Raw genomic sequence first — 12608 nt, 5'->3', positions numbered from 1 at the left:
GGATTCCAGGCAGCGTTTTATTGTTCTTGGCATTTATTAAAATCCTTCAAAAGCATTATTTAGCTTTTATTTTTCTTCCTAGCTTATTTAATGCCGCGAAGTTTTGCATCACTTCTGCTTCAAGGAGTAGATCGCTGCCTGATATTTTACTTGATGTCTTCTATTTCAATATGCAGTCTACAGTGAAAGAAGGACACGGAACTGCAGTACAATGCCCAAAAAGAAACACTAAGAGGCAGAAAACAGAGTGAATTGGCCTTTTACTCTTTGTGACTGAGTTTCACCCTCAATCATCACGTCTTTCAGTAAGCCCCAACTCACCAAAGTAAAACTTTGTGGGAACGAAAGCACGAAAACTATATACGACAGAAATGAAACATATTACATGCGGGCATGTTGATTGCTTCTGTCCCAACTGATGGCGCAGCACCAGTTCAGTAAATATGGGCCACTTTTATTGGAAACAGGTGCACGTTCTGGTTCATTTGTTATTCGAAACTGCCTTTTTTGCATTCAAGTTACATTCAGGAATCGCCCCTTTTAATTCCAACTGTTCCGGAAGTTGAAGCACGGCCGAGCTAGACTACACCTACGTATGCTTCTTTGCTTACGACCTTCTTACTTTCCGCGAAAGCAATGGCATAGTTTCCGAGTATGTTTCGCCACCTGTCGGTGGTAGAAGCGCTACGACCCGGGCCTTATCTTTCCTGCGCCGCGCATACGGCACAAGACTGTCGCGCGATGTGTAACCGCGGAATGGGTGTTCTCGACGGAGAGGGTAAAGAGGAATTATTCAAGAAGGCGGAGGTAGAAAGACAGTTGTCTTATTTGATGGAAAAACTATTGTTATCACACAGCTCATGGTATAATGTAGGTATATATGTGCTCTTGGATAATACAAGCTTTAATTCAGCAAAAATACTGAAGAATCGGCTAACAAGGCATAATGCAGGAGGCGTAAAGCACTGGTAACGATCAGAGATAGAGATAAACAACGCTATGTACTTGTCCTGCAAGGAGAGAGCGCCAAATACCTTTGGCTCTTGGTCTCGCTCGACAACGAGGCCGCAATTATAGGGCAGTTCACTTACAGAAATGACGAGCACGCGTTCCATTTGCTAGCTACTTTCTATTTAGTTATTTTTCCAAATACAGTTAGAGTTGTTCTCATGGCTAAAATTTGTGGTCTGCAGATTGACAGATCTATGAAATATGTTCGTGAGTTAAATCTGTAATGATTACAAACAACTGCGTATAGGCAAAAAGAAAGTAAAAAAAAGAGAGTACCCTTGCTGCTGAATAACCCCTTCGGACGGCACACCCTGAAAGTGCCGGTGTTCATTGTCAAGGAGTTAACATCACCTGGAAACATTTATTTCGGTGACTCCAAGCTCTTTAGCGTTCGTTTGTGCTGCAAGCCTCTTCCATAATGATTGCGAAGAACGCAGCTGCTTGCACTCGCAAGTCGCTTGCCCTTGAACTAAAACTCTCTAGTGCAAATTTGTTCTGCGCTATGCTCCTAGTTCGTGGAAGAACATATTTAAAAGAGAAACTGACAACATTCCAACTTTTCGGCAAGTAAGAAGCTTTTTAAAAAGAAATCTGCATGAATTCTCTTGTGCCTTAGCGCTACAAGAGAAGTGAGTCTCTATATAGCCCTTTTGGACAAATAGTGGTGTCTTCAGTTGGGATGGTTCGTACATACCAATTTTGAAAGAACAAAAAGCGCTGGAATGGGACAATTTTTTTTCAAGTGCAGCAAACCTTTCACTTGAAAGTGTTCAACTATTGCCAGAGCTTACGAGCAATAAATATTTATTTCCAGACCTCACAATGTCTACACGTTTGATGGCGGAGAGCTGTGCTCCCGGTTCTTTAATTTACACGTTTTTCGATAAACTTAGGCTCGATGCATATTATGCGTATAAGAAGTCAAAAGAAATCATTTGTGCATTTTCAACTATTAGGCGACTTGTTTTTCAATGCATCGTGAGTAAAGAAGCGCGCCCGAACTCATGTGCCGACGTTGCGCGCACCGCACGAAGCGGCGAAGAAGGGTCAGGGTCGCAGTGCCCTCCTCAAAGCAGCAGTGAGTGGCATGTACTACATACACCCAATGCGAAGGCCTAAAGAGCAAGCGCACAGGTGCCGTCTAGTTTGGCTGTAGTTGAAGATACTTAGACGCACTTTATGCTCCAGTAAAATTTAGCTCAGTTTGGTTTTCTGAATTTAGCTCTTTAAAAAAACGCCACGTTAATGTTTTCTTTGTGTAGTTCTCTGGGCCATCAAAATAATGCTATGTACTTGAATGTAAACATTTGACACAAGTCTTTCTGGTTGGGTATGAAACTGGGGGATGATTTAGACTCCAACCAAAAGTTCTGTAGAAACTCGACATTTCGAAACCGACTTGGTTCCTTCCTCAGGCGTGACTGTAGAGGCTACGTAGCAGCGGCGTCTTCAAAGCACTCGCGGGATGGATAATGACCCCGCCCCCTCTGGACTGTGCTCCACCGCAATACGAGAGAGAGAGGTGGGGGCGGGGTCATTATCCATCCCGCGAGTGCTTTGAAGACGCCGCTGCTATGTAGCCTCCGCAGTCACCCCTGAGGAAGGAACCAAGTCGGCTTCGAAACGTCGGGTTTCTTAAAAACTTTTGCTTGAAGTCTAAATCATCTCCCAATGCTATGTACTGTTTTGAAGAAGCAGTATTGTCACAAACGACTCCAATTTTCGGAGCATCCGCGGGCCCCATCTTCCAAGGAAGGGCGCTTTTGTGTTGGGGGACGACATCCGGCGACTAACGACCCAGCGTGGCACCGGCTCGTCTACCCTGCACCGGTACCGGAAGGGGCACCAGCGGTCCAAACAAGCAAAATTACCCCCAGATGGGACGGGAGCACGTGTACGCCTCTGAAAAAGTTTCGGCTGCATCGGGAAAGGCAGTTGACGTACAGACAGCAACAAGTGCGGTCGTCGGTGTCGCGAGTCTCGCGTAGGCGGCGAGCATGGAGTGACCCGCGCAACGTATTGAGACGGCTGCAATTCCGGGCACCCTCGTCGTCTACCAAGCCGGCGAGACCTTCAGCGGCACCCGTCAACTCCCCTACGTGCACCAAGAGCTGGTTTGGTCCGTATGGAACTTTTTATTGTGACTTTTTGTTAAACCGTAAACTTGTTTTAACCAGCCTTTTTTTTAAATATTTGTAGTGTGCACTGCGTCGCACGTTTAAATTCTAAAGCGCCACCATGATCATTCTGTAATTAATTTCTAGTGTCTCTCTCCTTTGATTTCCATCTTGTTATTTTATTAATGTTCCGCATATTTGTCTTTAGTCTGTATCTTTTGTAGTGTTTTTTTAGCATATTTTGTTATATAGCTGTTCTTTCCTTTGCGTATCAGTGTTACTCCTCTCTGTTATTTTTCTTAACTCCTGCCTTTGCCAGTGTTCCAATTAAATGCTTGTTTATGTGTAATCGAACTCCGTGTCTGCTCTATGAGTGCGTCGGTCAGGCCCACACATCACCACACGTGCAACCCCGCACGGGTCGACCAACCCGCAAATAAATTCGAAATGTGCCACTTCGAGGCCTTTCAGGCGTCGCAGGCCGAAGTGTAAAGTGGAAGCCTGCGAGTCTGCCGCACGTCGATGTTGGATCGGCGGGGCCTCACCCGAAGTGTGTGACATTATCTGGCGTCCGCGCGACAGGACTGGCCGACCACGTGGTGGTGTCTGGGAGACTGACGTAACTCTGAGCGTGCAGTATGTAGACGTCCTTTTATTGCTTTGTTGGTTGTCAACTGTTTATAGCAATGGACAACACGGAGTTTGATAAGCTAATTGAACAGGGCAAAGCCTTTGGCTTTGTAGGCAAGGAGTTATATAATTTCGTCGAAAAAGAACGAAATAGACTTAAAGAGGAGCGCGATGCCGAACGCATTAGGTACAGGCAACATCTTGAATTTTTGATGGAACAGGAGCGAGAAAATTCAAGGTTTAGAATTCAGAAGGAAAAAGAGCGCTTGGGACTGTGTGTGGCACAGTCGGGTCTCAGCTTAGCAGCTAGAACGCCCAGTAGCGTGACCGACCTTGTCCCGAACAAGCAGTCTTACCAGGATCATGTTCAGCTACTGCGCCAGAAAATGGAAGATAGACGGCGCATGTTTGAGACCTGGGATGCAAGGCACAAAAGGGGCAAAGAGCCCATAGGTGCCAGACCACTGAAAGCTGGCCAAGATAATAGTACTGTTGAGGCGGACATCAGGTTCGCGAGTGAACCGACTGAGTTAGCTGCTGAAAGTCCTGTTGTGGCCACAAAGGCCACTGAAGGCCGCAGTGATGGCGACGAGGCGCTGTGCCTGGAGAGTCTTGTTACTACAGAAATGCCACCTGTAATGAACTTGGCACAGCCACCCTGTATGTGCGTCGCCATGGCAGCTAACTGTGATGTTCGCAGTACTTCCGGTCTGGCAGGCGAGGACCCCTGTACATACAGCGGGACAGAGTCGTGTGCTGAAGCACACTGCGAGCTGGGCAATGTTGGGGCAAGTAGTTCTCCCAGGTGCGAGCGGCGCAGCCCTGAGGAAGACGCTTGCATTGTTCAGCCGTCGGTCAAGTTTCCCGCAAGTCAGGGTGTCCACAAATTAACAGAAAACGCCGACTGTATAGCCCTTACAGCCGATGAGACAGGCGAGACCAGTTCTGCTCTGCAAATGTTGCAAGCGGACTTCTCAAAAGTGAGCACTGGGCAACGTCCAAAAAGAAAAAGACGCCGCACAAGCAGAAGGAAAACCAAGGGTGCAAAGCAACCCGGAAAATCGCTAATTGCCAAACAGCAATCGAGGCAACGAAAGCTTCGTTTGCATTTTGTGGCATTCGCCAGTCGAGTGGGTTCCTATGCTTCAAACCGCCCGACAGATAGAGGGGTCAGGCAGGCATTTGTTCGTGGAGCTCGGAAGAGCCGACCCCCTCCGCTCCATTGTCCTGCTCGAAGCGCGGGGCGCCTAGCGAGGCAGCGCCTTTCGGCCGAGCGACACGACGTGGTTCGGAGACCCGTTTCCGTAGAACGCGGTGACGACAAGGGCATGCCTCCGAGGTGTAGACTAACGGGAAACAGGTGTCCGTGTAGCGGCCGTACACGCTTTTGTCTGCCCCGGTTGCTTCCAATGGCTCCCCCAAGAGCGCGACCACCTCGAGCGCGGATAAAAGTTATGCATATGTACATAGAAACGTAAACCTAACCTTCAAGGCTAATAGGATACTTTTTGAAACAATCTTCATTTCAGTCATTCGATTTTGAAACATTTGATAAACGTTCGGAGCAATCGCTTAGTTTTTTTTATTGATTTTCTTGTGTCGTCTGTGTGTTTCTAAACGATGATCTGTTGTTTCAACTTATTACCCGATCAGTTAGAAAGCCTTGTTTTAGGGATATTGTTATTTTAATAACTTGAGTTCTTTTTAAGACTAGTTGGCCATATACACGAAGTATAACGAGGTAAGCTTGTGTAATAAACATTACGCTTTGTTCTTGAAAGTTTTACTTTTATTATCACTTCGAAATAGAGCGCTTTAGTGGACAGTAAGTTCAGGAACTGTGCGCAGGCGATCATGCCGAATAATTTTGCATTCATCCTTGTCGAAAGCTGCGTGTCAATAAGCGACTTTTCAATACCACTTAAAGCGTGTATTGTTGTAATATGAGGCATAAAAGAATGCCTACGTGCCTTGTCCTTAAATCGTGCAGTATTTTTGAGACTTTCTTTTCGGGTTTCATGTGTATCCGTGTCGTGGTGCGCGGGTTATGACTTTCATCGTATAGTGACCGTGAAGCGTAGTGTGTCAGATGTTCTCTGCGATGTCGTCCACATCAGTGAAATGGTGCGCGAAAAAGAAAACGCATTGGTGGACGACCGGAACACTGAAAGCTCGCGAACATTGTGCGTTTGTGATTTTCTTGAATATTACGCAGTAATATTCTTAAGAAGGGGGCTATGTCACAAACGACTCCAATTTTCGGAGCATCCGCGGGCCCCATCTTCCAAGGAAGGGCGCTTTTGTGTTGGGGGACGACATCCGGCGACTAACGACCCAGCGTGGCGCCGGCTCGTCTACCCTGCACCGGTACCGGAAGGGGCACCAGCGGTCCAAACAAGCAAAATTACCCCCAGATGGGACGGGAGCACGTGTACGCCTCTGAAAAAGTTTCGGCTGCATCGGAAAAGGCAGTTGACGTACAGACAGCAACAAGTGCGGTCGTCGGTGTCGCGAGTCTCGCGTAGGCGGCGAGCACGGAGTGACCCGTGCAACGTATTGAGACGGCTGCAATTCCGGGCACCCTCGTCGTCTACCAAGCCGGCGAGACCTTCAGCGGCACCCGTCAACTCCCCTACGTGCACCAAGAGCTGGTTTGGTCCGTATGGAACTTTTTATTGTGACTTTTTGTTAAACCGTAAACTTGTTTTAACCAGCCTTTTTTTTTTAAATATTTGTAGTGTGCGCTGCGTCGCACGTTTAAATTCTAAAGCGCCACCATGATCATTCTGTAATTAATTTCTAGTGTCTCTCTCCTTTGATTTCCATCTTGTTGTTATTTTATTAATGTTCCGCATATTTGTCTTTAGTCTGTATCTTTTGTAGTGTTTTTTTAGCATATTTTGTTATATAGCTGTTCTTTCCTTTGCGTATCAGTGTTACTCCTCTCTGTTATTTTTCTTAACTCCTGCCTTTGCCAGTGTTCCAATTAAATGCTTGTTTATGTGTAATCGAACTCCGTGTCTGCTCTATGAGTGCGTCAGTCAGGCCCACACATCACCACACGTGCAACCCCGCACGGGTCGACCAACCCGCAAATAAATTCGAAATGTGCCACTTCGAGGCCTTTCAGGCGTCGCAGGCCGAAGTGTAAAGTGGAAGCCTGCGAGTCTGCCGCACGTCGATGTTGGATCGGCGGGGCCTCACCCGAAGTGTGTGACAAGTATGGATGTCAGCAATGATGGCGACTTTTGTTAACCACATGCGAAAAGAGAGAAAAAAGACTCTCGTCACTTGTGGTTGACAAGAAACAATGAATCGGGAAGTCAAACACGCATGAAAAACGCTATGGTCACCGAGCTGTTGTAGGAATTAGGTTTTGGCGAAATACACTTCTGGCGAAGCGCGGTAGTTTCACGGTCACTTAACAAACATATAATTTTCATGTGGTCAAGAGGAAGCATGAACTATAAGCCAAATTAACTGGATATAACGAACACTCACAAGAAATAATAAGGATCCCGTTTATATAATTCCCTAAGAGAGGGTACCGAATGGCGTTGTGAGTGAATGCGCGCACACACACACACACACACGCAATGCGTCAAACAATGAATTCGGGGAACTACATTACTATTGTAGACACCACAAATATCAGCATAATGATAGGCGTCAGTACGCCATCGAAAGTGCACTTTGCCCGCGTTTTCTGCAAGCAACTTTTACAACCTATGACAAATTTGTACCTCTTGCAGTAACATAATATGATTGCAGTGATGTCTAAAAGGTCAGGTACATAACATGGTGTTTTTAGATATAATAACAAGGAAAAACTGCGAGAAGTAGCACAGTTAGTGAGGAGCACATGTATATTGGCGAGCGTATGTACCAATGGCGAGCACTAAGAAGCAGCGTGAGAACGCTTGGCCAGGACAAGGACGAAGAAGACGTTGCTGCATGCATTTTTTTTGAGATTCTGATAAAGCCTATTTGTCGTTCTCCATTTGATCGTCACTCCCGCGTCGTCACAATATGTTCCTGTGTTTGTACAGCCCTGCTCTTTGTCCTAAACGAAAAGAAACTTTCCTTTGCTGGCGAATTTTCAACACATCCAAACTCATTGCCAACAGGACCCAACAAATTCTTGCGGCGTCTTATATAACACTTCGCATAACCTTAAGTGCTCCGACAGCTGTCAAATGGTGAATGCCAAGCTCTGGTATGGCACGGGTGAATGGAGTCTTATCGAATGTCCGTAAATCCTTGCAATCATTGTCGGTCGCAACGGTTGCATTTCAGTTGAGGCGAAATGCTTAAAGCCCATGTGCTGTGCGATGTCAGCGCACGCTAAGGAACACCAGATGGCCAAAGTTTATTCAGCTTTTCAGTGTGGCATCTATCATTTTTGTATCGGGATGTTAGGACCTAACACCCCAGATAGTATTATATTGCGATCATTGGAATGATTTTTGAAAAGGGGGCAACCCCCCTTCCTTCATCGCTCGTGCGCAGCACAAGGAACATCAGCCACACGTTTTTTGAACATTCGAGGCGAATCTGGTCGACCCCTTTCAATTGGTAGAATGTCAGTCATGTTGTAGGTTGGCAAACGTTGTCTTTGGTCATCATCCCTTCATTAAAGGTATACCACAATTTCTCCAGAAGTGTGAAACAATGAATGTGATAACAAAAAGTCGGATTGTTATAGGAACTGAGGCTATCAGCTAATTTGTTTTGATCTGATCTCGCGCAGCTCTGAAGAATGCTGGTGGAAGGGCATGCAGCCGCAAAGGGAAGTGAAGCGCGTTTAGTGCTTTCTGTCGTCTCAACGTGAAGTAAGCAGTGACAGCACTTCATGTTGAAGTGTTTACGAGCCATCTATTGATGCATGTCGAGGTAGCGCGTGCGACAGTGCTGGTGACCACGCCCCTTTTGACAAAGGTTCGCAATTGCTTCTCGAGAGACCTCAGTCGCTCCCTTCCCACCTGCGCCCCTTTATGCTCCTTCGATTGGCGAAAAACGGGTGGCGCGTTTTCTCTCTCCTTGAGCAGCCATCGATGGCAGGCCTCGCACACGGTGCGATGTTCTCGCCCGTTTTCTTCGTTTGACAGAGATACCAGCCCGTTTCATTTCTGCGTCAGCCAAGTTTGTGCGCAGCTCTCGTGCACTTTTACCTGCGAGTGGAACATACAATATGCACATCGTTGTTATTGATTTATACGGAACATGTAATTGTTGGAAAAAGCCTGCCGAGAGTGTCCATCTAATTGAATAAAAGCCGAGTGTGCTAAATGGCCGGCACTTTCGCGTAGGCGGGTCTTCGTGGTGTCGTGTGGACGGACTGCCTGCAGGCGCTTATCACCCTACTGGCGCCACTGGTGGTCATCGGCAAAGTTGTCTACGACTCGATCACTGGCAAAATACCCTTGCGCCCCTTGAACGACATCGACATCAGCAAGTACATACTGGAGTAAGCGAATTCTCTTCAATGCCTAGTCAGTTTACAGCCATGAAAGTTCTGAAGGAAACACTGTCTTCATCCTTAGCCTTCAATAATTTTTAATAAAAAACAATCGGCAAACACTTAGCCCATCTCAAAAATGAAGCTAGAAGCAAAAAACAACAGCGTACGTTACTTATGAAGCGATTTTTTTGCGCTCTAAACGTGTCGGGTTATCCCCATTCAATTGCACCAGGTTCTGCTATACGGGCCATAAGACCTGCGGTGGCGTGAATTCAGAGCCAATGAATGTATTCTCTCACAGAAGACGTAGTACTTTTATACATACAAGCCATGCCCATACAAAAAATTGGTCAAACATAAAAAAAAACCACAAATGCTTTAGAAAGCTTTTTGCTGAAATAGAGCTGATAATGCAGGAAAATTAGGTTAAGAGATAATGATGAAGTATCCTCTAGGAACGATTCTGAGATTCTAGTAGTAAGGTTTCTAAAGCTGACATGATGTTGTTATGTTCACCCGTTGTTTTGTATGGACAGAGCACGTATGGACCAAAGTTGGGGGTTGGCCATGGCGTTTTTTTTTTTCTTCAGCTGTTAAGGAGTGCTGACGCGTGATCGAAAGCTCTCAGGAATGCGCAGTTAGAGAGCTTACAAGCAGTTGGTGTCCCCCGCTTGGCTGTTGGGTCTGTTTTACAGCAATCATTAAACCAGTATTAGGTGGAGTAAAAGGATGGGACGGCTGCAGTAGCTATGCCCCCGAGAAGGTATAGCAAGATTGTATTCATTCTCTATTTGCGCTGTTCGCCATCGCCTGTAAAAGACGGCCGCAAATTACACTACGTAAATGTTGATTTTAATAGCGGCAGGAAGCTAGGGAATGCGTGTGTCTCAATTGAAAAAAAAAAGTGTGAAAAAGAGGGGTGGCTTCTGTTGAAAACGAGTGTTCCATAAAACCCTTTATGTGGTTCATTGCGCCTGCGGCGTTGTTTATACGCTAACTTTGCCATAAGGTAGCTTCTACGTTGAACAGACAGGAAAAGGTCTCAACATCTGTTTAAGAAAGCATGCTAGCTCTTTGAAGCGCACGCCGTCTTCACATCTTGCCCTTTATTGCCTACTGTGTTGCTGTACACTCGAGCTCCGGTCAGACGGTCGTGGTGACTATAGGCACAAGAGCTATAGCATACTCGGGAAAACACCCAGGAATTCAAAATGATTAGCAAAGCTGTCCTTCTATTGCACTGTTTGATTAGGAAGTGGCTTTTTTGGAAAGTGTGCACTTGTGATCTTCTGCGCATCATACTATAGCTGTGCTTATCTCTGCGGGGATCTATCTATCTATCTATCTATCTATCTATCTATCTATCTATCTATCTATCTATCTATCTATCTATCTATCTATCTATCTATCTGGCCACCTACGTCTAGGTGCTCTTGTGATCGCCTCCTTAGCTTCATGTCGACCAAAATTGACGTGGGAGGGTAAGAGTAATTGGCGAATGTGACTGTCTCATCACGACATGGATAGCGTGAAATTCCTGTAGCGTTTGTCGTCAAACCCTTTCCTACAGCGTGTGACACATACTCTTACACCACAAGCCAAGGTATGTGGGTATGCGCCACAGCTGATTGGGAGTTTATATCTTTACCTAGGAACGGGGAGAACCGACATTTCTCTTTTATGTCATACTTGAAAAAACTATTTTAAATCTTTAAACCGATAATGCGGCGATATTCGTTTCATACTTGACTCGAGAATTCCTTATTAAAATATAGAGAAAAAAACTCGAGAAGTTAAGATTCACGCACCATGCGATAGAACGAAATGTGATAGACACCAAGAAAGGGAATGCGTAGTTGTGGATTGCAGGGCATTATACGGAGAGAAGATATTTACAAAACTTTAGATGCCAAATGTAATCAGAACGCTCGAGGTAGGCTAAATTGTAGATTATTTGGAGAGGTTTTCAGCCAGCAGTGAATACTTAAAGCATGAAAATTATGACGATGATGATGACAAAGATGACGGAGGCGAAGGTGGCACCCAATCAGCTTCGTCACTACTGTCTGTGCCACAGATTTTAGTCTCTTCCTTCTTTCCTTTTTTAGTAACTATTGGAGTTCACAGTCATCCCTGCTTCTCTCCCTTGAAGGCGCTCCAGCCATATAAATTACCCTTTTCAACAATCTAAGATTCTTACCCCGGTGAGTTTGTGACGTAGATTCAGAGTACTTTGAATTTTCACACCCTCAAGTCATCCTAGAGTTGAATATTTTCTCATTAAAACTTGGCCGGTATTGCAGGGCGCGTTGTGTTTTGTGTAAAGTGAAGCTTTTGTACGCAAAACATTCAAATTTTTTTCCAACTCTCATAATCACTTCCTACGAGTAAGAGAGAAGCCAGTGGTTGGTGCGAATTAATCTTGTCTTACTGAATTCTATGTGTGGGGATTGCAGCGCCAGAATTGACTTGACCAAGGACGAAAACGTGTGGTCCTGCCTCGTCGGAGGTGCGGCGTCTTTCCTCTACCGGCTGGGGTTCGACCAGATGGTTCTGCAGAGATACCTTGCATCTAGAAACCTCAGTGCTGCCCAGAGGTTTGTGCAAAGAAGCATCTGAAAGATCCTCATATACAGCTTCTTGAGCATATTCTGTACAAATGCGAAAATACCCAACAATCCACGTCCCCTAACGATAAATAAGCGCAATATTTTACTTAGTACCGGGAAACCAGGTAAGTTGCAAAGCCAATACAATAGCTGAAACAACCATTTGCATTTGTCTGAAAGGAGTGGATGCTAATATGTATTCAACTGAACGCAACAACATCCTAATAAAACAGTAGACCGTTTACGCGGGTGTATAACTATCTATACTGCGCGAGTCGCGCTGCTGGCAGTCTCCTGCGATAGCTTAGCTTTTAAACAAGAAAGGTGTTTCTAAGAAGAGTAAGTGAAAAAACTGTCCCCCCGTCACTTCTTCTTTCACGTAACAACATCAATTGCCTTAGCGAAATAAATCTATAGAAACTGGATTTCCTCGGCGTTGCTGGGGCGGAACCGAGGCCCCAACGCTGTTAAGGCGTGAGTCATAAGCACTGTTCTACCCAACCACGCTTGCAGAATGTGTATATATTTGACCTATATAAATGCTTCGTACCCGAAGTGCAAAACAAATCTGAATGAGGAACATTTTTTTTGTGAAGGTCTAGTTGAATTTTGTGGTAGGGAAGTGAAAACCTTCTCTAGAAAACATGTAATGTCGACGTGGGAAATTGTATGTATCAGAAAAATTACTACTTTGGGAACATGTGATGCCAAAGACGCGTTTACGTAGTTGCACAATGCACCTGCTGTGGGGCCGTTGCATACACTGGTGAGAGCTTGAAA

At 45.6% G+C, this 12608-nt stretch overlaps 2 protein-coding genes across 5 annotated transcripts in view; one reads left to right on the top strand and one right to left on the bottom strand.

Annotated features, from left to right (window-relative positions):
• Positions 1 to 12608, bottom strand: part of LOC119161865 (zinc finger CCHC domain-containing protein 24) — a 251549-nt gene that overhangs the window by 190791 nt on the left and 48150 nt on the right. The gene's annotated exons all lie outside the window — the stretch shown is intronic.
• The window catches only part of LOC119160949 (sodium-coupled monocarboxylate transporter 2), a 77964-nt gene that overhangs the window by 35599 nt on the left and 29757 nt on the right, over positions 1 to 12608 (top strand). For all 3 annotated transcript variants that reach the window (XR_012887556.1, XM_075880190.1, XM_075880191.1), the window contains exons 5-6: positions 9068 to 9225; positions 11676 to 11816. Coding sequence is in view for 2 of the 3 variants with exons in the window: in XM_075880190.1 (XP_075736305.1) it covers positions 9068 to 9225; positions 11676 to 11816 (299 nt within the window). In the remaining variant the exon portion in view is untranslated. The remainder of the gene's footprint in view (positions 1 to 9067; positions 9226 to 11675; positions 11817 to 12608) is intronic.

Source organism: Rhipicephalus microplus, chromosome X (assembly GCF_043290135.1).
Source record: "Rhipicephalus microplus isolate Deutch F79 chromosome X, USDA_Rmic, whole genome shotgun sequence".
Classification (NCBI taxonomy): Eukaryota; Metazoa; Arthropoda; class Arachnida; order Ixodida; family Ixodidae; genus Rhipicephalus; species Rhipicephalus microplus.
Note: the sequence above shows the minus strand (reverse complement) of the source record. Positions and strands in the feature narration are given on the sequence as shown.